Here is a 24,608-nt window from a genome sequence, read left to right on the forward strand (position 1 = left end):
TTGCCCTCCCTTCCTTTCATCCTTCCCTCCCTCTGTTCTTTTGCTGGCGTGGCCAGGGAAGGGCCGGCATCCAAGGACCCTCGCTGGCTGCAGGATCGACACGCATCCCTCGAAGCCGAGGAGGCGAACCCACGCGAATCGGGTGTGTGTGTGCGTCTTTAGGATGCCGACTTCAAAGTTTTTCTGCCGGCAAAACAAAAACTCCGCAACCTTCTTGCCATCGAAATTCTCCAGGCGAACTGAAAAATCGCCGCGCCTTTCCGATTGGAAACCAAACCTTTCCCCTCCCCCCCGGGGGGCTGCTGGCATGTGGGGGGGGCGGGCGGAAGAACGATTCGGGGCCCCCCGCCACTTTTCTGCCCCCAAATAATCCCTCCTCCTGCCTACCACCCCCGCCTCGGTGTTTCATCCTCTGCGTCTTTTGTCTGTTTGCGTTTTTACGCAAAAGCAACATTGTGTGCGTTGTGTTTGTGTATGTGTGTTTTTTTTCCCAAAGGCCCGCGGGCGGCAGGGCGAGGTTTGGGCAAGGCTGAGAAAGAAGAGGAGGAGGAGGGGGGAGAAGCCAAGGGGAGCGTGGCTTAGCGGTTAGATCATCCTGTCCGACGCAGGGCAAACCCTGCCCATCCTTTCTCTCGCATGGCTTGGCGGGTATTCTAGCTGCGGGCGCCCAGTTGGCGAAAGAAGGCAGGGAGGACGCTGCAGGGCTGCTCTCCCTCCCTCCCCTCCTTCCTCTCCCCCCTCCGCCCCCGACAGCCACTGGGAAGGGGATCCAGTTTCCCGGCGATCACGTGCGCTTCGTCCTTGCTTTTAACGAGGCTTCAGGCTTGGAGAGCGAGTTTGTAGAGAAAGGGACACGGTATGGTGGATTCGCGGGGGTTTTGTGTTTTTTGCAGGTCTTTCACATAAAAATTGAGTTAGGATTCGAATTGGGGGAGGGGGCTTCCTCAAAAGGGATGCAGATTCGTTCGGCTCGGTCTTCTTTTGGGGGGAGGGCTGTCTTTCAGGGCGGCGCCGGGAGGGGGGTACCCGCCCCCTTCGCCTCGGCCTCAAGTTATTTCTTGTATTGAATTCTATGCATTTCTTTCGGTTTCTATGCCGGCCAACTCTTGGCCAAGGAAGGAACGAAGGGAAAAAAGGTGGGAGGGAAAGAAACAAGGGAAAAAATAGAAAAGGGAGGAGAGAAAGGAAGGGGGGGAAAGAGAGAAGGAAAGAAAAAAGGAGGGAGGGAAGGAAAGAAAGAAACCCACTTCCCAAAGAAAGAAAGGAATAGAAGGAAAGGCAGAAAGAAGAGAAAGTGGTGGAAGGGAAAAAGGAGAGAGCGAAAAGGAAAGGAGGGTGGGAGGAAGGAAGGCAATAGGAAGGAAGGAAGGAAGCCCACTCCCATAATAAGAAAGGAATAAAAAGAAGGAAAGAAAAGAGGAAAAAAGGAAGGGATAGGTAGAGAAGGAAGGAAAGAAAGAAGGAAGGAAGGAAGGTTGATAAGTATAAAAAGAGTTTAATGGGAGGGGGGTCTTTGGGTGCCTGGCTGTGTCTTTCCTCAGCTGCCTTGGCTCAAGTGCCATTTAGTTTTATTCCACCACCCCTTCCATTACGCCCCCCCGCCCCATTCTTTTGGTTCTGCTGCAGGTCTGTAGGGAGGGGGTACTTGGGGTGGAGTGGGGGTCAGATTTTGGCCTGGAGGAGAGGCCCAAGCAGCTGACTTGGCCCAGGGAAAGGGTGTCTGTGCAAGCCTGGTGTTTGTGTGTGGCATTGCTTGCAAACGCAGCACTTTTCCAAAAAGAGTCCAATTCCCAGGCTGCTTAGCCCCTGGCAGTGGCAGAATCTCATGGAGGCTGTAGTTCCATGCCTTCTGCAAGGCTCCAATTAGGAGTCTGAGTCCTTAAGGAGTTGGTTGGCATAGAAAGATGGATGGATGGATGGGTGGGTGGATAGAAAGATAGATAGATAGATAGATAGATAGATAGATAGATAGATAGATAGATAGAGATAGATAGAGATAGATACATACATACATACATACATACATACATACATACATACATACATACATACATACATACTGTAGATGCAGAGGATGGATGGATGGATAGATAGATAGATAGAAAGAAAGATAGATAGATAGATAGACACCCTGAGTTTTCGGAGAAGGGCGGCATACAAATCTAATAAATAATGATAATGATAGATAGATAGATAGATAGATAGATAGATAGATAGATACTGTAGATGCAGATGATGGATGGATGGATAGATAGATAGATAGATAGATAGATAGATAGATAGATAGGACACCCCGTGTTTTCAGAGAAGGGTGGCATACAAATCTAATAAATAATGATAGATAGATAGATAGATAGATAGATAGATAGATAGATAGATAGATAGATAGATAGATACTGTAGATGCAGGTGATGGATGGATGGATAGATAGATAGAAAGATAGATAGACACCTCGAGTTTTTGGAGAAGGGTGGCATACAAATCTAATAAATAATATATAATGATAAAGATAGATAGATAGATAGATAGATAGAAAGATATGGTAGATAGATAGATAGATAGATAGATAGATAGATAGATAGATAGATAGATAGACGAATTTACTTTTTCACACCAGATTTCCAATGAAATCCGCAACAACTTCTCTTGACTCCCTTGCAGGGATCCGTCGGATGGAGGGAGGGATCCAGTGTTGATCCAAAGTCGCCTGGAGTGGGGATCCCACTGTGAAGTCAGGGATCATGGCAGCCCCAGGTTTGTGGGTTTTTCTCATGTATCTCTGCTCTATCTATCTATCTATCTATCTATCTATCTATCTATCTATCCATCCATCCATCCATCCATCCATCCATCCATCCATCCATCCATCCATCCATCCATCCATCTATACTATCTATCTATCTATCTATCTATCTATCTATCTATCTATCTATCTATCTATCTATCTATTTATCTATCCATCTATCAGTTGTATCTATCTATCTATCTATCTATCATCTATACTATCTATCTATCTATCTATCTATCTATCTATCTATCTATCTATCTATCTATCTATCTATCGTTTTAGCGGACGAAGACATAAGGAAACTTTCAATTTTCTAACATTTCCACTTAAATTCCTGCCTTACCAGACTTGCCTGCTTAGTTATGCCTGCTTTATGACCCTAATTTAGAACCCAGGATTTCTGTCATTAACCAAAGCAGTTGTTAAGTGAACTGCGGCTGATTTTACAACAATTCATTGCTAAGATTGCTAACTAAGCCAACCTGCTGTGGTTAAATGAATCCTGCAATTGTGAATAAATGATAAATTGTGGCTGATTTTTATTATTAATTGTTGTCAAAGTTGTTAAGCGGCTGACTGCTACTAAGTGAATCATGCAGTTGCTAAATAAATTGCAGCTGATTTTACAATAATTATTGCTGGGATTAAGCGAATCTGCCATTGTTTAAATGAATTCGCTGGCTGGGGAATTCTGGGAGTTGAAGTCCAAATATCTTCAAGTTGCCAAGGTTGGAAGACACTGATTTAAGTGTCTTGCAACCACTTTTACAATAATTGCTTGGTGTAAATGGGAAACGAATCTCTTCCTTTGTTTAGCAAATTTATATGTTGTGAGGGCGGCATGTAAGTCCAATTAATAAATAAAATAAATAGATAAATTCAACTTCTCCCATCAGCTTGGCTTATCAGGTCACAAATGGATGACCATCATAAATATGAGTCAGTGGCCTGAATTTTGGTCAGGTAACCATGGAGATGTTGCACTTACACTGTTGTGTAAGTGTGAATAATGGTCCCAAGTTGCTTTTTTTGCAATGGCGATGTAACTTCGAATGGTCACTAAATGAACCATTGTCTGCCAAGGACATCCGGGGTTCGAATTTGCATCGGATAATTGGTCAGTGATTTGAACATCCTGATTTGGGAGGCGAACACCCCCACCCACCCCCCAGAAATTCTGCATAGGCAACTGGTTGGAGCTGATTTTGATTCAACTATAATTATTTTTTGTTTTGAAAAGTTTTATTCCCTTTGGAAATTCAGTTCAGGCTGGATCTCTGGATGGAATTACTATATTTGTTTTGTTTTTTCCACTTTTGGCTGTGATTTTTCCTTCGCTCCCAACTGGTACATTCCTAAAAGCTGCACGTTTTCCAGGCACTATTCATGTTTAATTCTTTTCCTTTTCTTTATTTTTTATATTTTATTTCATAAGCATTTTGAGTACAGTGTTTTGTCAGGGTGTACCAGTTACCAAAAAATAAATAAAATCCAACCAATGAAAATAAACCAGTAAAAAAATATTCATACACTGATAACAATACTACTACTACTACTACTACTAATAATAATAATAATAATTTATTAGATTTATATGCCGCCCTTCTCCGAAGACTCGTGGCGGCTCACAACAATAATAAAAACAATATTATAGTAGAACAGATCTAATATTAAAAAACATATAAAACCCTATCATTATTTAAAAAACCAAACAACACATTCATACCAAACATAAAACAAAGTATAAAAGCCTGGGGGAAAGGTGTCTCAACTCCCCCATGCCTGGCGGTATAAGTGAGTCTTGAGTAGTTTACGAAAGACAGGGAGGGTGGGGGCAATTCTAATCTCCAGGGGGAGTTGATTCCAGAGGGCTGGGGCCGCCACAGAGAAGGCTCTTCCCCTGGGGCCCACCAAACAACATTGTTTAGTCGATGGGACCCGGAGAAGGCCAATTCTGTGGGACCTTATCGGTCGCTGGGATTCGTGCGGTAGCAGGCGGTTCCAGAGGTTCTCTGGTCCAATGCCATGTAGGATTTTAAAGGTCATAACCAACACTTTGAATTGTGACCGGAAACTGATCGGCAAATAGTTTTGACTGTTTCTTTTCATATTAGCTTATTTATACTTATTTATACTTTTGTTTGGCATATTGACATAATTATAATTATAAACCATCTTTGTATGTAATGAATTCTTTCATAGCTTTTCTTCCTCTAATTTCTACCTCTTTTACCTCTAACCACGCACACAGTCTATTTCATATCAAGTCATATTACGTATATCTTTTATTTTTGTAATTATATTTTGTACTTTTATATTTTTATAATTACATTTCTAAATTTAAAGCCAGTCTGTCCATTTCAGCACAATCTCGTCCGGTGGGGTGGGTCTTCTAATTTTTCCAGTATTTTGCAAATCTAATCCTTGGCTGCTGTCATTATATGCCAAACTAACTATGTCGTCCTTTTATGATCACCCTCCAGCATTATGCCTAAGAAAAATACTTTTGCTTTGGGGTCACACATTTACTTCTTTTCCAACCTCAGCAAATGTAAGACAGGTGGACTTCAATCCCCAGAATTCCCAGCCAGCAAAGGTTCCGCGGAATTCAGCACGGGGAAAGGCAAGGACAGATGTTCAAGAAGAGATTGGATTGCCATCTGTCAGAAATGGTGTAGGGCAGCAATGGCAACGCTTGGGATGGTGAAAAAAAATGGGCAAACCGGAAGTCCTTTTTCTGAACTTCCGGTTTGCCTGTTGGACTGTTTTTCTCACTCCGGAGCCTTCAGGGAAGCTTCATGAAACCCCAGAGGGCTAAAAACAGCACAGTGGCCAAACTGGAAGTCCATTTTCTGAACTTACGGTTTGCCCGTTGGGCTGGGTTTTTGCACTCCGAAACAGCCTCCCCTAAGGCTGGAAATCTGCTGGCTAGCATGCATATGAGTGCTGGAGTTGACCTAGGGTGATGTGTGTATGCTTTCTGATATGGCTCTTTCTGATATGCCATAGGCTTGCCATCACAGATGTAGGGGGTCTCCTGGTTGGGTGAGGGGGTTGGACTAGATGACCTAAAAGGTCCCTTCCAACTCTGTATCTATTAAAATTATTATTATTATTATTATTATTGCTGTGGTTGTTATCGTTAATAATAATAATAATAATAATAAACAGACGATCCAAAGTGCAGACTCTGTAAAGAAACAGACGAAACAATCGATCACATACTCAGCTGCTGCAAAAAGATCGCACAGACTGACTACAAGCATAGACACGATGCTGTGGCACAGATGATCCACTGGGACTTGTGCCGGAACTACCATTTACCTGTGGCAAAGAACTGGTGGGATCATAAGCCTGAAAAAGTGGTCGAAAATGAGCAAGCAAAACTACTGTGGGACTTCCGACTTCAGACTGACCGAATTCTGAAGCATAACACACCAGACATTGTGATCGTGGAGAAAAAGAAAGTATGGATCATCGACATCGCAATCCCAGCGAACAGCAGAAGTGAGGAGAAGCAGCTAGAGAAATTAGTGAAATACGAAGATCTAAAAATCGAGCTGCAACGACTCTGGCATAAGCCCGTGAAAGTGGTCCCAGTGGTACTTGGCACGCTGGGCGCAGTGCCAAAGGATCTCAGCGGACATTTGAAAACCATTGGAATTGACAAAATCTCCACCTGTCAATTGCAAAAGGCCCCTTTACTGGGATCGGCAAACATAATTCGCCGCTACATCACGCAGTCCTAGGTGCTTGGGAAGCGCCCGACTGGTGATGAAATACGAAATCCAGCATAGTGATCTCGTTTGCTGTGTTGCATTGACATAACAACAACAACAACAACAATAACAATAATAATAATAATAATGCTGATAATGCTGATGTCATTTTCTCCTTTCCATTGCTGGTTTCGCTGTAGCAGCAATTATACACAGCTGCACCTGGTGGAAAGTTAAGACTTAAAAGCAATTTATTTATTTATTTATCCATTCATTCATTTTTCCAATACACAAATACTGTACATAGGAAGGAAAATAGACATGTAGTAATATATATAAGGATAAAAGTGAACTTAGAGGAGAGGATATATGAAAGAAAGAAAATATATATGATAAGTGAGAGAAAGGAAAGACAATTGGACAGGGGACGAAAGGCACACCAGTGTACTTATGTACGCCCCTTAATTAATGCATCTATTAAAGTTGTTGTTGTTATTATTATTATTATTATTATTATTATTATTATTATTATTACTATTATTATCATTATCATCATTATCAATATTTATTAGATTTGTATGCCGCCCTTCTCCGAAGACTCTGACTAGACTACTTTATCACATTAAAAAAAAAACCACCTCTCTTAATAGATGGTGAGAATACAGTAGACATAATAAATATTTTGACTTCAGCAAAGTGAAAAAAGACCTGGCCGGGGACTTGAAGTCCACACGTCTTAAAGTTGCCAATGTTGGCGAATTCCCTTCCCGTAGACTTGGCCAACCTCCACAGAATTTAAAATCCATGGGGAATCCTGGTGAAGCTTGATTGGTGGAAGAGTCAGGTTGAGGGAGAGGGAAGAAGAGGGAAAAAAATCTCAACAGGATCCAGAGATAGACTTCGGAACTCCTTGCCCCATGACACTATTCCAGCCTTGGAACGAAAAGGTGAATACCCTGACCATTTGCTAATGGGAAAATTCTCTGCTATCAATGAACTTTGACCCAATTGCTCACACCTTCCCTTTTTACATTATTTGCAAAGTACTATAAATTCCTTTAAAAAATAAATAAATTACAGCCCGTTTGCAGCAACAGATGGCCAAACAGAAGAGAAACGAAACTAGGCATCTTGCCTCTTTCTGCAAGAAGGTGAAAATTGATAGAGCCGGAAGGCTGTTAAAACAGGAAAAACACAAGTTTCCCTCGTTATGTAGTCACACTTCTGAGAAATAGCATTTTAATTTTACATATTTTCAAAGGACAAGCCTTAGGTATCTTGCTTTGAAAAGACCGGTGACCTCACTTGGAACCCCTTTGTGAATCATCCGATGAGGCTAGCCAACTTTTTGATTTTTTTTTTTCATTTCCTTTTCTAAAAAGAATTATTTTAATTTCTTTTAAGTCTTAACTTTCCAGCAGGTGCAGCTGTGTATAATTGCTGCTGCAGCGAAACCAGCAATGGAAAGGAGAGAATGACATCATCATCATCATCATCATTATTATTATTATGATTATTACTGTTATCACTGTTATTATTACCACCATCATCATCAATAACAACAGCAGCAACAATAATAATAATAATAATAATAATAATAATAAAAACAATAATAATAAATTTGTGATGAATTTTTAAATGTCCAGTTGACTGAGTTTTATATTTAATAAATAAAAGTAGTAGTGGTAGTAGTAGTAGTAGTAGTAGTAGTAGTAATAATAATAATAATAATGACAACAACAATTGTGATGCATTTTTAAATGCCCAGTTGATTGAATTTTATGATTAATGAACAAAAGAAATATAATAATAATAGTAATAATAATAATAATAATAATAATAATAATAATAATAATAGAGATGGTCCTAGACGCTTGGGAAGTGTTCGACTTATAATATTGTGATACTAAATCTAGCATATCAATCTCATTTGCTGTGTACTACTGTTTTTTGTGAATAATAATAATAATCATTATCATCATAGCAATAACATTTATGATGCATTTTTAAATGTCCAGTTGACTGCGTTTTGTGTGTAATGAATAAAAGAAATAACAATAACAATAATAAATACAAAATTCAGCATAGTTATCTTGTTTGCTGCGTTATACTGTTGATATAATAATAATAATAATAATAATAATAATTTAAAATAATAATAATAAATACAAAATTCAGCATAGTTATCTTGTTTGCTGCGTTATACTGTTGCTATAATAATAATAATAATTATTATTATTATTATTTTAAAATAAATAATAATAATAATAAATGTTTTGATGCCAACTTCCGAAAAACGATTGCTTTCTGCCCGTCAGGCTGCCTTTTCAGGACAGCAAGATGGGGATGATGGGACTTGTGGTACCCACCCCTTTCTAGACAGCCGCCCGAGGGGGCGGAGAGGATGCAAGTATTGAGTTAAACCTGGCTCCAAAACACTTAACTGGGAGATGGACCTTGGCGTCCCAGCAGACGATGGCTGAAACATGAGCCAGCCTTGTGGGTGGCAGCCCCCCCAAAAAGCTCATACGCTCTTCAGTTGCATAGAGACACAATCAGGCGAAGGCTTAGCCACCGCTTTGTAAAGCCTTAGTAAAGCTACACCTGGTATATTCTGAATCCAATTTAGGTCACCACAGTTACAAAAAAAAAGAGAGATTGAGACTTTGGGAAAAGGTCAAGGATGAGCAATTAGGAAGATTAAAAGGCCTGGCGATTTAAACATACGAAGAAAAGGAGAGAAGCAAACTGGAATTGAGGAGAAATTTCCCCAAAGCGAGGACCTGTTAACCACCGTGGAACTGCTTGCCACCAGAAGTTGTGGGTGCTTTCATCACTGGTGGTTTTCAAAGAAGAGACTGGAGAATGTTGCATAGGGGTTGTTGGACTAAATGACCTCCCAAGGTCCCTTCCCTGCTCTGTAATCTGATTAAAACCCGTAGGCCTGCAGAGAGCAGGTGATTCACAGAAACCAGAGGTTGCCATGGCGATGATAAGGGCGCTCCCCTCTGTTCCTCTCTTTGTAGTTGTTTTAGGCAGAGGAGAGCCAGGAAGGTGGAGGGAGGGCGTGGCTGGAATGCACCTGGGCAGGTTAGGTGGGAGGGGGAGGCAGCGGGGACCCCTCCCCTCTTTTGCTGATGTAACCTGATGCTGGCATCCCATGGAGCATCATCCCCAACCCCAGCTGAGCCTAAACTCTCTCTTTTTTTTTTTTTGCAATCAGTTATATAGTGAGGGATTTTAAATATTTTAATGTTTTTTTTAAAAAAATTATTTATTTATTTATTTATTGTTTATTTATTGGATTTGTATGCTGCCCCTTTCCATAGACTCGGGGCGGCTAACAACAATGATAAAAACAGCATGTAACAATCCAACACTAAAATAACTAAAAAAAAACCTTATTATAAAAACCAAACATACATACAGATATACCATGCGTAAATTGTAAAGGCCTAGGGGGAAAGAATATCTCAGTTCTCCTACACCTGACAGCAGAGGTGGGTTTTAAGAAGTTTATGAAAGGCGAGGAGGGTGGGGGCAATTCTAATCTCTGGGGGGAGTTGGTTCCAAAGGGCCGGGGCCGCCACAGAGAAGGCTCTTCCCCTGGGTCCCGCCAGACGACATTGTTTACTTGACAGGATCCAGAGAAGGCCCACTCTGTGGGACCTAACTGGTCACTGGGATTTGTGCGTCAGAAGACGGTCCCTAATCTGGTCCGATGCCATGAAGGGCTTTATAGGTCATAACCAACACTTTGAATTGTGACCGGAAACTGATCGGCAACCAATGCAGACTGCGGACTGTTGGTGTAACATGGGCATATTTGGGGAAGCCCATGATAGCTCTTGCAGCTGCATTCTGCACGATCTGAAGTTTCCGAACACTTTTCAAAGGTAGCCCCATGTAGAGAGCGTTACAGTAGTCGAGCCTCGAGGTGATGAGGGCATGAGTGACTGTGAGCAGTGAGTCCCTGTCCAAATAGGGCCGCAACTGGTGCACCAGGCGAACCTGGGCAAACGCCCCCCTCGCCACAGCTGAAAGATGTTTCTCTAATGATCGAAGAGGACACCCAAGTTGCGGACCCTCTCTGAGGGGGTTAGTGATTCCACCCCCCCCAGGGTGATGGACGGACAGATGGAATTGTCCTTGGGAGGCAAAACCCACAGCCACTCCGTCTTATCAGGGTTGAGTTTGAGTCTGTTGACACCCATCCAGACCGCAACAGCTTCCAGGCAGCGGCACATCACTTCCATTGCTTATTTTTTAAAATTTAATTTTTTCATTTTCTTCATTTTAATTTTTAATTTAAAAAAAAAAAAAAGGTTTGCAACTGCCTGGAGTCTCACCTGTGGGGTGGGTGTGAATGTGGTGGCTACGTAAACTTGCCGAATAAATAATATTTGACACCTTTCTTGGCGTGGTGAACGTGAGAGGCCTGACCATACGAGGTGGGTCCTCACCCAAACGACGGTTCGTTTAGCAACCAAAGTTTTCCACAGCACTGGAAAAAAATGACCTGCAACCGTTTGTCATGTTATGGACCATATGCTCCCAAAGAATTAAAAATTCGGACGCTTGGCAACGGACTGGTGTAGATGAATGCTTACAACATCCGGAGGTCACGTGATCCCCTTCAGTAGAGATTTTCCATAAGCAAAGCAAAACTGCCTCCTTTGCCCCAGGGACTACATTTCCCATGCTCCACCGTGTGGTTTGGAAACTGCTTCTAGTAGTAGTAGTAGTTGTTGTTGTTGTTATTATTATTATTATTATTATTATTATTATTATTATTATCATCATCATTATTATTTCAATAATACAACACAGCCAACGAGATCACTATGCTGGATTTCATATTTCATCACCAGTCGGGCGCTTCCCAAGCACCTAGGACTGTGTGATGTAGCGGCGAATTATGTTTGCCGATCCCAGAAAAGTGGCCTTTTGCAATTGTCAGATGGAGATTTTGTCAATTCCGAAGGTTTTCAAATGTCTGCTGAGATCCTTTGGCCCTGCGCCCAGCGTGCCAAGTACCACTGGGACCACTTTCATGGGCTTATGCCAGAGTCGTTGCAGCTCGATTTTTAGATCTTCGTATTTCACCAATTTCTCTAGCTGCTTCTCCTCAATTCTGCTGTCCCCTGGGATTGCGATGTCGATGATCCAGACTTTCTTTTTCTCCACAATCAGGATGTCTGGTGTGTTATGCTTCAGAATTCGGTCAGTCTGAAGTCCCACAGTAGCTTTGCTTGCCCATTTTCGACCACTTTTTCATGCTTATGATCCCACCAGTTCTTTCCCACTGGTAGATGGTAGTTCCAATACAAGTTCCAGTGGATCATCTGTGCCACGGCATCGTGTCTATGCTTGTAGTCAGCCTGTGTGATCTTTTTGCAGCAGCTGAGTATGTGATCGATTGTTTCATCTGTTTCTTTACAGAGTCTGCACTTTGGATCGTCTGTTTATTATTATTATTGTTGTTGTTGTTGTTGTTGTTGTTGTTATTATTATTTTGATTTGTATGCCGCCCCTCTCCGAAGACTCGGGGTGGCTCACAACACAACAATAACCCAATACATTACAAATCTAATAATAAAATTTAAAAATCAATTAGAAAACATTAATAACATAACCAGTATTCTAAAATCACCAACTACACAATCGTACACATTCAGTTTATTTAATATTTAGATTTGTATGCCGCTCCTCTCTGCGGACTCTACCATCACTGGAGGTTTTTAAGAAGGGACCCGACGGCCCATTTGTCCGAAATGGAATAGGGTCTCCTCCTTGAGTGGGGGGCTGGACTAGATGACCTTTGAGTTCAACCTTCCAGTCCCTCTTATTCTGTTAAGTCTGTTAACTTGCCACTGTTTGCTGCAAAAGTTTCAGGAACCAAGCCTTGATTTCCTTCTTTGTCCTCTCGACACAGGGTACCATGTTCCACAGCCAGGATACCCAGTGGCTTCTCCACCTTATGCCGCCGGGCCACCACCACACATTGCGCCCTCTGCCCCCAGCCCTGGGTTCAACGTCTATCCAGCCCCCAGTCCAGGTCCTGGCTACGTGGCTGCCCCCCAACCACCTCCACGAGGGTACCGGGACCACTCCGCTTCCCCACAGCACCCCCAGTCCAGCGATCCCCATGCGGCCATCACCCCTTACCTGCCTGTGTCAGCTAGCATCCCACCTGGCTTGGAGTACCTGACCCAGGTAAGCACAAGGTTGGGTCCTCAAGGAGGGAGTGGGCATTATTGGTTTTTTTTAAAAAGGGGATTTAAAAGTAAGACTCCACTGTTTATAAGTCCGGAAGGAACACAGATTTTGATTTGAAAATTCTGGAGACCTCAAGGGAACGTGCTTTGCTTTCAAAGCTCTGAATTCAAGTCCTGCAATTAGCCCTACTCTTGATGCTGGGGGCTCTAAAGACTTCCATAATCCCACCCTGGTGCTTGCCAACGGAAGGCAACCAGAAACAATGAATGCCTAAGTAAAGGCATATAAGGAATAGTGGTAATGTATATGATAAGAGGCAATGTTAATTAACAGTTAAACAGATTGATAATTGAGAGCTGTAGAGGAAATACAATTTAACTTGCCTGCACATACATGGAAATATGACATCAACGGAATTCATTGTAAAAGGGTTATAAAGGTTCGATGTATTTTCTTTCTTTCTTTTCTTTGTGGGATTTAATGTTTTGTTTGTATGGTTTTCTTTAAAGTTTGTATTTTAATGTCTTAAATACTCTTTTAATGTTTATATTTAATAAAAAATATTTATATATATAATTCTAATATATTTATATATATATATAGAATTATAGAATTTAGTATCTATACTGAAGGGAATACATTCTACATTTGCTAACTGCAGCCAGAATTGTATTTGCACAACAATGGAAATGTAAAAAGGATCCATACAGAGGAAAAATGTGTTTTTTTAAAAAAATTCTAGCGTGTGCAGAATTAGATAGATTAACACTTCAAATTAAGGAAAAGGAAGAAACCGAATACTTTTTGACTTGGGACTTGTTTTATCAACCAACAGAAAGAGAAGTTAGAAATATGGTATAGTAGAAGAGAAGGATTAATCTGATAGTAAAGGTTTATTAAAATGGATAAGCAAATATGATCATTATGAGAGGTGATGAATATTGTGATTATTATTTCTCAGAAGTATTTGTACACAGGCACATGGTTTATTTAGAAATAGATTTTTTTATATTTAATAAAACTTCTTAAAACATGGGGTGGGGAAGAAAAAGAAATACAGAATTTAGTCAGTCACTTTTGGGAATTTTTTAAAAAAATCTCATTTTGAAACTGCAAGTATCCATCTTTGCAGTTATCGGTGTCTTTTGTCTCTTTTTTTTACAATATGTTGGCAACCTTCCTAGCTTCTTCTCATTTTTCAAAAAAACGGGTCTTGCTGTTTTGATTCACTGTGCCAATTCTTCTTTTTCCTATTAAATTAAATTTGTTTTGTTATTTCCATTTGTTTTTTTTAAGCTTTCCTCTTCTTCTTTTTTTGCGGTTCCAGTTCCAATTTTCTTTATTCTCCTTCTAATGTCTATTTTTTTTTTTTTTTTACAAAAAGCATAATTATTCTATAAGGGTAGTTTGGAGGGAGGAAGCTAAACGCAATATTGAAGTTTTAAAGCTTGTTTGTTAAAATCAAAGAATAAGATGTATTAGAAGTTTTGATTTCTTTTAAAAAAAAGCACTTTTAAAAAAGTTTAGTACTTTGAGGAAAAAAGGAGGGTGAAAAAAATTTAAATTACCCATTTTTTCCCTTTTCAGTAAGGCCAAAGAATTTGGAAGAATACAATGGGTTTGGTGACTGCTCCCAAAAGATGATTAGATGTGAATAGAAATACACCCTTATTTTTCCATAGCAAAGAAGAGAAAGCAGGGACAGCTAAATGGACAGCTTGAATTGAAAGGGGGAAAATGTATTCTTATTTGGATATCAATTCTGTAATTTGGGATTGCGAAAGGGGAAGAAAAGAGGAAACTTTGATCTTGTTTTTTTATCAGTTAGAGAGATTTGGTGTTCTAGAAATGGCTGTGTGTGTTTATATTTGTGTGTGTGTATGTATGTATGTATGTATGTATGTATTAACACGTAAAAGTGAAAAGTTGAAGTCGAAGTGTGTGTATCTTCTACGGCAGTGTTTTTCAACCAGTGTGCCGTGGCACACTAGTGTGCCGCGAGACATGGTCAGGTGTGCCGCGAAGCTCAGAGAGAAAGAAAGCAAGAGAGAGAGAAAGCAAGAGAGAAAGAAAGAGAGAAAGAAAGCAAGAGAGAGAGAGAAAGCAAGCAAGAGAGAGAGAAAACAAGAGAGAGAGAGAGAAAGAGAGAGAAAGAGAGAGAAAGAAAGCAAGAGAGAGAGAGAAAGGGAGGGAAGGAGAGAGAGAGAAAGACATAGAGGGAGGTAGGGAGAGAGAGAGAAAGAGAGCAAAAAAGAGAGGAAGGAAGGAAGAGAAAGAAAGAGGGATGGAGAGAGAGAGAGAGAAAGAGGAAGAAAGGGAGAGAAAGAGGGAGGGAGAAAGAAATAGAGTGAAGGGGAGGAAGAGAGAGAGAGAATTTTTTTGTCCAAACTTTTTTAGCGCCCCCCCCCCCCTCTCAATGTGCCCCAGGGTTTCGTAAATGTAAAAAATGTGCCGTGGCTCAAAAAAGGTTGAAAATCACTGTTCTACGGTACTAGGAAGAGTTAGAAGTAAACTCTTTCCTTTCTTCTCCCTTGTATTTGACATATTGTGGTTTTCATTTTCTATATAGAATTGTTTGCCTTGGTGATGCAATTACTTGTTTGTCACCCTCGCTAATTCTGTTCTGGTTTTTGTCTCTTCAGGTGGACCAGATTCTGATCCATCAAAAGGTGGAACTTGTAGAAGGTATTGGTGTCAAAGACATTTTTTTCCTTCCTAAACCTTGTACATGGATAGAGTTCAGGGCTTGGTTTCCCTGAGGCTTTGAACTAGGGGTAGGGGGGAGTTATGACATCATAACGTGCAAGTTGGGGAACCCTATAGATTTGGGGGGTGTTCCAGCCTTGGCTACTTTAAAACTTGTGGACTTCATCTCCCAGAAATTCCTGACCAACTCTTTTTTTTTTTGCTTTGCTGAAAAGTCAAGATACAGTGTTCCCTCGACTTTCGCGTGGGATGCGTTCCGAGACCACCCGCGAAAGTCGAATTTCCGCGAAGTAGTGATGCGGAAGTAAATACACTATTTTTGGCTATGGACAGTATCCCAAGCCTTCATTTAACACTTTAAACCCCTAAATTACCCTTTCCCCTTCCCTTAACAACCATTCAGATTATTACTCACCATGTTTATTTATAAAAGTTTATTAAGAAAATACTTATTAAAAGCAGACGAAAGTTTGGTGATGACATATGACGTCATCAGGCGGGAAAAACTGTGGTATAGGGAAAAAACAGCAAAGTATTTTTTAAATTAATATTTTTGAAAAACCATGGGATAGGCTTTTCGCGAAGTTCGAACCCACGGAAATCGAGGGAACACTGTATATGAGGGTTATCCGGGAAGTAAGGTTACAAGGCCCATAGCTCTCGCAGGGAATGTTCGAAGGAGAAGTTGGTATTACTATCGTTTAGTGGGAAGCCAGCGGAAGAGACCGAGCAGTGCCAGGGGTCAGTAGATCATCGACTGGCGTTGTGGGTGAAGGCTAGAGGTGAGCGTCCTCATTCCGTTGCCCTCCAAGGGTGAAGTGCCCACTGTAATGCGCTACCTGAATGCTAAGGGCAGGAAAGCGGCTGCGATGGGTGCCCGAGATGCTTACTGAAGCACACAAAATTGACAAAGTCTCTGTACAAATCGATGGTGAGACCACACTTGGAGTCCTGTGTCCAGTTCTGGTCACCGCACCTCAAGAAGGATAGAATGGAACTGGAAGAGGTGCAAAAAAGGGCCACAGGAATGACCAAGGAAATGGAGCCCCTCCCTTATGAAACCAGGTTGCAAGGCCTTGGTCTCTTCATCCTTGAAAGACGGCGTTTACGGGGTGACTTGATCGAAGGGTATAAAATCCTGCATGGGAGAGAAAAGGTGGATAGAGAAAAATTCTCTTTATCACATAATAGTAGGACGAGGGGTCCCTCCCTAAAGCTCACAGGACAAATCAAGGGAAATATTTCTTCACCCAGAGGGTCCTTGGTTGATGGGATTCCCTTCCAGAAGAGGTCACGACAGCTGTCAGCCTGGAGAGCTTCAAGGCAGGATTAGACAGATTCATGGATGCCAGGTGTATCCATGGTGGTGATTGAAACGGAGGTCCATGTGCCACCTCTATGTTGGTTGAGGCAGGCAGGGTTCCCTTGGGTCCCATTTGTTGGGGGTCAAGGGAAATGGAGGGTCTTGCCTTCTCTTTCAGCTCAGAATCCCCATGGACAATTGGTGGGCCACTGTGTGACACAGAATGCTGGACTCCATGGGCTTTGGCCTGATTGTCCTGGCTCTTCTTAGGTTCTTAGGTTCTTATGACAGAGCCACCCGAGAATTTCTTGACCGTTTTGAGATTGAAGGTGAGGCTCTTTCCATCGAATCCACCATTCTGTGGCCCACCAATTGTCCATGAGCAGAAAGAGAAGGCAAGACCCTCCCTTCCCCTTGACTCCCAACAAATGGGACCCAAGGGAATCCTGCCTGCCTCAACCAACATAGAGGCAGCACTTGGACATCCGTAGAATGACAGGAGATGAAATCTGGGTTTATCACCATACTCCAGAGAGCAAACGTCAATCAATGCAGTGGCACCATATCCATTCTACTTCATCCCCAAAGTTCAAAACTCAGCAGTGGGCAAGAAAAACCTTGGGCAGCCATCGTGCGCAAATCTTGGGCCCCCATCACAGCAGCGTTCATGCCCTTAGCATTCAGGCAGCGTATTAGAGCGTGAACTTCACCCTTGAAGGGAAACGGAACGAGGACGTTCATCTCTAACCTTCATCACAACACCAGCCGATGATCTCCTGACCCCTGTCACTGCTCGTTCTCGTCCGCTGGCTTCATGATAGTCATACCGACTTCACCTGCAAACATTCCCCTGAGAGCTACGCGCCTTGTAGCATTATTATTATTATTATTATTATTATTATTATTATTATTATTATTATTATTATTTATTAGATTTGTATGCCGCCCCTCTCCGCAGACTCGGGGAGGCTCACAACAATAACAAAGACAATGTAAGAACAAATCGAATAATTTAAAAAACACTAAAAACCCCATTATTAAAAGCAAACATACACACAAACATACCATGTATAAACTGTATAGACCCGGGGGAGATGTCTCCGTTCCCCCATGCCTGACAGCAGAGGTGGGTTTTAAGGAGTTTACGAAAGGCAAGGAGGGTGGGGGCAGTTCTGATCTCTGGGGGGAGTTGGTTCCAGAGGGCCGGGGCCGCCACAGAGAAGGCTATTCTCCTGGGTCCCGCCAAATGACATTGTTTAGTTGATGGGACCCGGAGAAGACCCATTCTGTGGGACCTAACTGGTTGCTGGGATTCGTGCAGCAGAAGGCGGTCCCTGAGATATTCTGCTCCGATGTCATGAAGGGCTTTATAGGTCATAATCAACACTTTGAATTGTGACCGGAAACTGATCGGCAACCAATGCAGACTGCGGAGTGTTGGTGTACCATGGGCATATTTGGGAAAGCCCATGATTGCTCTCGCAGCTGCATTCTGCACGATCTAAAGTTTCCGAACACTTTTCAAAGGTAGCCCCATGTAGAGAGCGTTACAGTCGTCGAGCCTCGAGATAATGAGGGCATGAGTGATTGTGAGCAGTGAGTCCCAGTTCAGATAGGGCCGCAACTGGTGCACCAGGAGAACCTGGGCAAACGCCCCCCTCGCCACAGCTGAAAGATGGTTCTCTAATGTGAGCTGTGGATCGAGGAGGACGCCCAAGTTGCAGACCCTCTCTGAGGGGGTTAGTAATTCCCCCCCCCCAGGATAGTGGATGGACAGATGGAATTGTCCCTGGGAGGCAGGACCCACAGCCACTCCGTCTTATCAGGGTTGAGTTTGAGTCTGTTGACACCCATCCAGGCCCCAACCTTGCTTTCTGGATAACCCTCATATATTGCGTCTACTGCATTTCCATCTTCTCTTAAGAAAGTTACTAAATAAAAAATGTGATAAAGTCGTCTAGCCACATTTGTTCTTTTTCTGCCCCTGCTGAAATCTGGTAAATCCTTGGGATGTGTGTGTGTGTGTGTGAGAGAGAGATCCTTACTTGCCTGCCTTTCAGTCTGGTTGAACATCCCCACCGCAGTCTGTTGCAGAGCTCGTAGCACATTTTGTCACCAAGCCCATCTCTCGCTCTCCTTTATCCCTTTCTCTCCCACAGCTTTCATCGGTTTTGAAGGCAACAACAAGTACGAGGTACGGAACAGCCTTGGCCAGCACATCTTCCACGCCGAGGAGCAGAACGACTGCTGCACCCGGAACTGCTGCGGCTCGCTGCGCCGCTTCTCTATGCGGCTGGACGATCCCAGCGGCCGCGAAGTCATCCGCCTCGTCCGTCCGCTGAAATGCGTCAGCTGCCTTTTCCCTTGCTGCCTTCAGGAGGTAATGCATCGAGTTTGGTCTAGTGCGCAATTGCACCCAGGCTCAACCGGGGGATAGTGAGTTCTAGTTCCAAGATAATCTTTCCCCCTAGGCTTCTACAATTTATGTATGGTATGTTTGTATGTATGATTGGTTTTATAACAAGGGTTTTTAGCTGTTTTAGTATTGGATTTTGACATTCTGTTTTTATCACTGTTGTTAGCCGCCCCGAGTCCACGGAAAAGGGTGGCATACAAATCCAATTAATAATAATAATAATAATAATAATAATAATAATAATAATAATAGTAGTAGTTCTGTCGAGCTCTCTGATAGACTCCTCCCAAAAATGCACAGATACAATTTCTAGACACACACACATTTGAAAATTCAAAACAATGTTCTTTATAATGAAAATTCACTTAACCTAAGCCCTCTTTTGGTATAGCAAAGAGCACTGGTCTCCAAACAAACTGGTAATTTGTACAAGTCCCTTATCAGTTCTGTGATACTTAGCTTGCAGCTGTGAGGCAATTCACAGTCCTTCTTTCACAAAGTGAAACACACTTTGCTCTGGTTTAGTTTCAAAGCGGGGAAAAATCAGCACACAAAAGGTCAAAGTCAGTAAAGCAGTCACGAAACACCACAATCAGATAATCCTCCACCATGACCAAACCCACAGGCTGCTCTTTATAGCAGCCTCACTAATGACCACAGCCCCACCCAACCACAGGTGGCCTCATTTTCTTTGATAATAATCTCTCAGTTGTTGCTGCCTATGCATCGCTCTCCGCATGCGTGGCTGTATCATGAACTCTTGTTCTGAATCCAAGGAGGAGCTAGATAATTGATCTCCTTCTGAGCTGTCTGCCCCACTCTCCTCCTCCCTGTCACTCATGTCTTCTTGGTCGGAGGAGCCTTCCTCAGCAGATTTCACCGGGCGGGGGGGCAAAACAGGCCTGCAGCATGTGGATGTCTCCCCCACATCCACAGTCCTTGGGGCAGGAGCTGGGCCAGAGATAACCAATAATAATAATAATAATAATAATAATAATAATAATAATAATAATAATAATAATAAGTTCTGCCTCAGGCATGAAAGTTGGCTGAATAACTTTGGGCCAATCACTGGGAGACTGTGAATTCTAGTCCTGCCTTAGACAGGAAAGCACCAAATCATGCTGAAGACAGGACTAGAACTCACCATCACCTTGTGGAGGTGTGGGAAAGGACCCTTCCTGTCCTTTTAAAGCCTGTCTTGGCATTCCTGATGGATTGATGCCCTGTCAATCTCTTGGTAGTGAAATAATTCCCCAAGTTTCTTTAACAAGATTGATGGAAAAGGAATGAAACCCGGTTATTAAAGATCTCGGCAACTTGATGGTTCATAACTCAGGACCCCAATTTTATCTCTCTCTCAGTGGACTAAGCTAAAGCGAAACTCTATTGATTTATTGATTTATTGATTTGGATTTGTATGCCACCCCTCTCTGAGGACTCGGGGAGGCTCACAACATATACAAAAGAGACAGTAATAAAATCAATCCAATTAAAGTACATGAAAACAGTCCTTTTAAAAAAACTTCCATTAACATGCGCATACACTGAAGCAAAGAATAGCAGAAATCTCACCGAAATCTCACCCACCCGTGTGTCTCCTGACAAGATTTGCTTCCTGCACATGCGCAAAAGCCAAATCTCGCTCCGGTCCCCTGGAGCTGCGCCTATATCCGAACCGGTAGCGGAGGAGACTTGCAACCCGCGCCTGGTCGAAGCGAATGTGTGTGAGTAACTTGGGGGATCTTTTCAACCTGGTTCTTCTGACGCCAGCTTTTCTCTCCCTCCGCCCAGATGGAAGTGCAGTGCCCGCCAGGTGCCACCATCGGATACGTGGTCCAAACCTGGCACCCCTTCATGCCCAGGTTCTCCATCCAGAATGTGGAGAAGGAGACGGTGCTGCGGGTGTTGGGGCCCTGCTTCGCCTGCAGCTGCGGCGGAGACGTCAGCTTTGAGGTACAGCACAGGCAACCCCTCGACTTGGCCACGCAGTTCGTTCAGCGACGGTCTCGAAGTTACAACGACAACAGTGGGGGTGGGGGGCAAGGACCATTGTTCACATTTATGAACATTGCGGCATTCCCCAGAGACACATGCCCCCAAATTATTTCTTTCTTTGTTTGTTTGTTTTTTAGAATAGAATAGTATTCTTTATTGTGTGACTGGACACACAAGGAATTTGTCTTTGGTGCAGATGCTCTTAGTGGACATAAAAGAAAAAAAATACACATTTGTCTAGAATAGAATAGAATAGAATAAGCAGAATGGAATAGAGTAGAATATAGACTATAGAATAGAAGAAATAATAATAATAATAATAATAATAATAATAATAATAATAATAATAATAAAAAAAATATTTATTGGATTTGTATGCTACAAATCAAAATTAATTAAAATCTTAAGGATACAAGCCACGAGTGATAGTCATAAGCGAGCGAAGATGGGTGATAGGAATGATGAGAAAAAAACTAGTAGTGATACTAGTGCAGACTTAGTGAATAGTTTGACAGTCTGGAGGGAATTATTTCTTTAGCAGAGTGATGGCGTTCGGGAAGAAACTGTTCTTGTATCTAATGTGCTGAAGGTGACCAGACTAAGGATGCTAGCCAGATAAATACCTTTTTTCCCTTTTCTCCTCCCCAAAAACTAAGCTGCGTCTTATACTCTGAAAAATACGGTAACCGGTTTGTCCAAGATCCCTTTCACAGAGGCTGCTGCTATGAAGCCAGGTTTCACTATACTATATAGATGTTTTTAGATGTTTTTAAGAATTGGATTTGTCACGTTGTTTGTCACTGTTATGAGCTGCTCCGAGTCTTCAGAGAGGAGCGGCATACAAATCTAATAAATTATTATTATTATTATTATTATTATTATTATTATTATTATTATTATTATTATTATTATTGTGTGTGTACTCTGCAGGTGAAGACCCGGGACGAGTCACGCGGGGTGGGCCGGATCAGTAAACAGTGGAGTGGCCTCCTTAAGGAAGTCTTCACCGATACAGACAACTTTGGTATCCAATTCCCCATCGATCTGGACGTGAAGGTCAAGGCGATTCTGCTGGGTGCCTGCTTCCTCATTGTGAGTCCAGCTCCGGAGTTGAGGGAAGGCAATAAGATCTGGGGTTGGGGGATCCACTTTCCTGGGACCTTTCCTCCCCCTAAAACGAGACTGCCTGGCGCTTCACCCCACCAACATAGACACATAGAAACATAGAAGATTGACGGCAGAAAAAGACCTCCTGGTCCATCTAGTCTGCCCTTATACTATTTCCTGTATTTTATCTTAGAATGGATAGATGTTTATCCCAGGCATGTTTAAATTCAGTTCCTGTGGATTGACCAACCACGTCTGCTGGAAGTTTATTCCAAGCATCTACTGCTCTTTTAGTAAAATAATATTTTCTCATGTTGCTTCTGATCTTTCCCCCAACTCACCTCAGATTGTGCCCCCTTGTTCTTGAGTTCACTTTCCTATTAAAAATACTTAAACATAGAAATATAGAAACATAAAAGATTGATGGCAGAAAAAGACCTCCTGGTCCATCTAGTCTGCCCTTGTTCTATTTCCTGTATTTTATCTTAGGATGGATAGAGGTTTATCCCAGGCATGTTTAAATTCAGTCCCTGTGGATTGACCAACCACCTCTGTTGGAAGTTTGTTCCAAGCATTTACGACTCTTTCAGTCAAATAATATTTCCTCATGTTGCTTCTGATCTTTCCCCCAACTCACCTCAAATGGTGCCCCCTTCTTCCTGGGTTCACTATTAAAAACACTTCCCTCCTGGACGTTATTTAACCCTTGAACATATTTAAATGTTTCGATTGTGTCCCCGGTTTCCCTTCGGTCCTCCACATTATACAGATTGAATCCATTAAGTCTTTCCTGATAAGTTTTATGCTAAAGACCTTCCACCATTCTTGTAGCCCGTCTTTGGACCCGTTCCATTTGATCCATATCTTTTTGTAGGTGAGGTCTCCAGAACTTGACACAGTATTATTCCAAATGGGGTCTCACCAGCGCTCTATTCTGCAGGATCACAATCTCCCTCTACCTGCTTGTTATACCTCTAGCTATGCAGCCAAGAATCCTACTTGCTCTCCCTACTGCCTGATTGCACTGTTCACCCACTTGGAGACTGTCAGAAATCACGATCCCTAAATCCTTTTCTTCTGAAGGTTTTGCTAACTTCTCTTCTCTTTATTGTTTGCAGGATTTCATGTTTTTCGAGAAGACGGGAGAAGTTGGACACAGGACTTCTGTTCTGTCCAGCTGAAAACCATCTCAAATTAGGGACAATTTTCCTGGTTCTGACCTGGCAGAGAGAGAGAGAGAGAGAGAGAGAGAATGTGTGTGTGTTTGTGTGTGTTGTAGAGGACATGTGTATATGTGTGTTTGGGTCTGACAGCGATGGTTTCTAAGTTAGAATTGACTCCCTTCCCTGATCTGTCTCCATTCATTGCGCAGGAACACTTAACAGTTTTAAAAGATTAACAGACTTCGAAGGGACCTTGTAGGTCACCTAGTCCATCCCCCCCCCAGCACAAGCAGACCCTACACAAGTGATGGCAAACCTATGGCATGGGTGCCACAGGTGGCACCCAGGGCCATATCTGCTGGCATGCAAGCTGTTGCCCTAACTCAGCTCCAACGCGCATGTGTGTGCCGGCCAGCTGATTTTTGGGTCACACAGAGGCTCTGGGAGGGCGTTTTTGGCTTCCAGGGAGCCTCCAGGAGAAAGGGGGAGGGCGTTTTTACCTTCCCCTGGCACCAGAGAAGACTTTGAAGCCTGGGGAGGGTGAAACATGAGCCTACTGGGCCCACCAGAAGTTGGGAAAGAGGCCGTTTCTGGCCTCCAGAGGGACAGGGGAAGCTGTTTTCGCCCTCCGCAGCCATTGGATTATGGATGTGGGCACTCGCAAGACCACGCCCCCATGTTTTTTCAGCACCCGAGGAAAAAGAGGTTCACCATCACTGTAATATATCAAACTAAGTCGGTCAGACTTCAATTAACTTGTTTATTTGCAAGTTAAACAACGGAACATCGATGCGTAGCAATAACAGAACGAACGTAGAACACGCAAACAAGAACGCCTCAGAATCTTGACAGCTCTATTTATATAGCAGCTGTCGGCCCCAACAGCCAATCCGGACACAGGGAATTTCCCGCTTTTGTTGTCGCCCAATCGTGGGCGACTTCCCCGTTGCTGGAGACATAACAATCACTTCCCTACACCATTTTTGTTTTTGTTTTTTTTAAAAAAATGCTTTATTAATTATATACATTAAAAAAAAGAGAAAAGACAAAAAAAACAAGACAACATTTACAGAATGTATATACATGTAAATCTCTAAAGAAAAAGAAATAATAAGAAGGAGAATGGTAACATATATACACTCATAACAAAAATAAAGCATTATGCTTTATACACCATTTTTGACAGATG

General features: G+C 42.4%; 1 protein-coding gene across 1 annotated transcript; it reads left to right on the top strand.

The window, feature by feature from the left end:
- Positions 1-661: 661 nt before the first annotated feature.
- PLSCR3 (phospholipid scramblase 3) lies at positions 662-24,527 on the top strand. The gene is made up of 8 exons (XM_070767382.1): positions 662-856; positions 2,662-2,754; positions 12,443-12,723; positions 15,369-15,411; positions 18,895-19,115; positions 20,946-21,107; positions 22,080-22,241; positions 23,375-24,527. Exons 2-8 carry the CDS (start codon positions 2,742-2,744, stop codon positions 23,435-23,437), a joined length of 945 nt encoding a protein of 314 aa, XP_070623483.1. The 5' UTR covers positions 662-856; positions 2,662-2,741; the 3' UTR covers positions 23,438-24,527.
- Positions 24,528-24,608: the final 81 nt, after the last annotated feature.

The sequence above is a fragment of the Erythrolamprus reginae genome, chromosome Z (assembly GCF_031021105.1).
Source record: "Erythrolamprus reginae isolate rEryReg1 chromosome Z, rEryReg1.hap1, whole genome shotgun sequence".
Classification (NCBI taxonomy): Eukaryota; Metazoa; Chordata; class Lepidosauria; order Squamata; family Dipsadidae; genus Erythrolamprus; species Erythrolamprus reginae.